Source organism: Macaca mulatta, chromosome 3 (genome assembly GCF_049350105.2).
Source record: "Macaca mulatta isolate MMU2019108-1 chromosome 3, T2T-MMU8v2.0, whole genome shotgun sequence".
Taxonomy (NCBI): domain Eukaryota; kingdom Metazoa; phylum Chordata; class Mammalia; order Primates; family Cercopithecidae; genus Macaca; species Macaca mulatta.
In genome coordinates, this window is record NC_133408.1 from 183,520,792 (window position 1) to 183,524,291 (window position 3,500).

At 45.0% G+C, this 3,500-nt stretch overlaps 1 protein-coding gene across 1 annotated transcript; it reads left to right on the forward strand.

The window, feature by feature from the left end:
- The first annotated feature begins 1,693 nt into the window (after positions 1-1,693).
- Positions 1,694-2,617, forward strand: TAS2R41 (taste 2 receptor member 41). The gene has a single exon (XM_001092228.3). It carries the CDS (start codon positions 1,694-1,696, stop codon positions 2,615-2,617), a length of 924 nt encoding a protein of 307 aa, XP_001092228.3.
- The last annotated feature ends 883 nt before the right edge of the window (positions 2,618-3,500 follow it).

Consider the following 3,500-nt stretch of genomic DNA (forward strand, 5'->3'; position numbering starts at 1 on the left):
AATATAAATTATGGAAAACAGTGTAAAGATTTCTCAGAAAATTAAAAACAGACCTACCTTATGTTCCAGTAATTCCACTTTTAGGTGTATATTCAAAGGAAATGAAATTAGTATCCTGAAGAGATATCTGCACTCCCACGTTCATTGAAAATTATTCACAATAGCCAAGACATGGAAACAATCTAAAAGCCCATTAACAGATGAATGAACAAAGAAAATGTGGTGTGCATACACAATGGAATACGATTCAGTCTTAGAAAAGGTGATTCTGCCATTTGCAACAACATAGACAGAACTGGAGGACATTATGCTGTGTGAAATACTCCAGACAGAAATACATGTATTGTATGATCTCACTTACTTGTGGAATCTAAAAAAACAAACCCACAGAAGTAGAGAGTAGATTGGTGGTTGCCAGGGTTGGGGAAGGAGAAATGGGGAGATATTGGTCACGGGGTATGAAGTTTCAGTTATGCTAAGTGAACATGCTTTGGAAACCTAATGTATGGTAGTATGAGTATAGTAAACAATACTGCACTGTATACTTGAACTTTCATCAGAGGGTAGATCTTAAGTGTTCTCACTATACATGAAAAAACTGAAAACAGAAAGTATGTGAGGTGGTAGATATATTTTAAAAGGAAATACTTTTACATTCAACATGGTCTTATAGGGACCTCTTTTTGATGTTGGTGTTAGACTCACATATGCCTTGGGTACCTCAGGGTGGCAGACAGACTGTGAAGTGGCCCCGCCTGTCCCTCAACCCTGGTATTGGGCCTTTGTGTAACCTCCTTCTTCTGAGTGTTGTTGGTGACTGTGACTTGCTTCTAGCCAATAGAATATGGCAAAGGTGATAGACTGTCACTCCAGTGATTGTGTTATGTTATTTAAGACCCCGTCGTGTTAGCAGACTCCCTTTAGAGACTGCTGACTTGACGTGAGTGGCCATGCTGAAACAGCTCACTTGGCAGAGACTGTGAGAGGCCTCTAGGACCAGAGAGCAGCCTCCCACCAACACCCAGCAAGAAACAGGGGCTCTCAGTCCTGCTTTGGAAGGCCCCTCAACCACAGGATAAGGAATTCTCTCACTGGAAATACAAAACCCGCTTAAACCATTATCATTTACGTCTCAGGATTCATGGAGGATCTAAATAGAGATTTGGATGGAGAGGTAGAAGAGGTATTTGATTTTGAAGGGATTTGTGCGCAAAGGCAGCAAGGTAAGCGTGGATGTGTAACAGGGAAGTGCTGACACAGAATTCTTTGGTGTCACTATTTTTCCTAGGTATCTCCTATACTTGTCTCCATATTTAAAGTCTTGAGAATGTTCTGATGGGAAGAGGAGCGTTCATATGGCCTGAGGATAGAACTCAGTCACAGAGACCCAGACAAATCATAGACATTGATACTAACCATGGCAGCATGCAGGCAAAACGGGACAAGGCAAATTAGAGTAGTTTGCAGGCCTCGTGGTAACTGACACTAGGAGAGATTTGCATCCTGTCTGAGCCAAGAGCACACCTTTCCTCTTTAGCCTGAGCATCCTCCTCTTTAAGTGAGCTCTGGTTCAGATGCAGAGCCTGACCACTCTTTAGCACTCCTAGGAAAGATTAAAAGCAGGACTGTGGCTAGGGGCAGGGAGGAGGCCAGGGACCAAGGCACTCAAGTGGGGACTGCAGGAGGGGTCAGAATGCAAGCAGCACTGAGGGCCTTCTTCATGTTGCTCTTTAGCCTGCTGAGTCTTCTGGGGATTGCAGCGAATGGCTTCATTGTGCTGGTGCTGGGCAGGGAGTGGCTTCGATATGGCAGGCTGCTACCCTTGGACATGATCCTCCTTAGCTTGGGTGCCTTCCGCTTCTACCTGCAGTTGGTTGGGATGGGGCACAACTTCTATCACTCTGCCCATGTGGTCCAGCGCTCTGGGGTTCTCACTCAACAGTTCTTCCATCTACACTGGCACTTCCTGAACTCAGTCACCTTCTGGTTTTGCAGCTGGCTCAGCGTCCTGTTCTGTGTGAAGATCGCTAACATCACCCACCCCACCTTCCTGTGGCTGAAGTGGAGGTTCCCAGGGTGGGTGCCCTGGCTCCTGTTGGGCTCTGTCCTGATCTCCTTCATCATAGCCCTTCTGTTGTTTTGGGTGAACTACTCTGCATATCAACAATTTTTAATTAGAACATTTTCTGGGAACATGACCTACGAGTGGAATGCAATGACAGAAATTTACTATTTCCCGTTCGCGCAACTGGTCATCTGGTCAATTCCTTGTTCTGTTTTTCTGGTCTCAATTATGCTGCTCATTAATTCTCTGAGGAGGCATACTTGGAGAATGCAGCACAACAGCCACAGCCTGCAGGACCCCAGCACCCAGGCTCACACCAGAGCTCTGAAGTTCCTCATCTCCTTCCTCATTCTTTATGTTCTGTCCTTTCTGTCCCTGATCATTGATGCCACAAAATTTATCTCCATGCAGAACGACTTTTACTGGCCATGGCAAATTGCAGTCTACCTGAGCGTGTCTGTCAATCCCTTCATTCTCATCTTCAACAACCTCAAGCTTCAAAGTGTGTTCTGGCAACTCCTGCTGTTGGCAAGGGGCTTCTGGGTGGCCTAGATGGCATGGTCTCCTTATCTAGACCCCCGGAAAAGAAAGGTGAGGATGGCAGAGCTGTGGCCCACCGACATGGAGGTGTTTTCATAGGTAGATGAATACTGGGTCGTGCTATAGGGTTCCTCCTCTGGGAAGCGGAGGAGACAAGGAAATCTGGGAACTCTCAGCATGCTTCCCTTCTGTGGAATATTATTAAGATGCAATCCCATGGATTCCAGAGAGCCAGTCTTGCTCAGAAGTTCAGAAGATGTTAATACCATGCCATGCTATCTTTTTATGTTTGTACCCCTTTGTTATGTGGAAGGCTTCGGTTAAAAGTGTTGATTAACTGTGCCATTCCATCTCCACTGCCTTTCAGAAAGTTAAGAGCAAGTATTTGTCTCTATGGCTGAACTGAGATGTGGATAGGGAAGCGACAGCCTTCTTGAGGACAAATGTCATGGTTACTATGAGAGTCCCAAGGGACAGGCAGTTGTGGCAGGCAGTGGCCTGGGCTGTGAGTTCTGATTGCCCTTTACTGCACGAAGATACTTTGTCTCCACACAAACTGGGATAATCTGGTTTTAATTTTATTAAGTGTATTGGAAGATTTCTTTATACCACCCGGTCTCTTTTCTCATTAACATTTCTGACTTCAATTTTCTCTTCTCTGAAGTCTGAGTAGTAGCCAGACTTTTTTCTTGTTTATCATTCCTTTAGAGAAAAGACACATTGTAGCTTTCTTTTCTTCCTTAAGCATATGTCACAGAGTCACATCTGCATGGAATAAACATGTACTTTTCAATCTGAAAAACAGACTCAGGAATTTCATTAGACTGGGAGTGGTGACGTCTGTAATCCCAGAACTTTAGGAGGCTGAGGCAGGCAGACTGCTCAAGCTCAGGAG

What these genes read in the sequence shown, in the direction of transcription:
- TAS2R41 (XM_001092228.3), top strand. Translation starts at nt 1,694, where the DNA reads ATGCAAGCAGCACTGAGGGCCTTCTTCATGTTGCTCTTTAGCCTGCTG.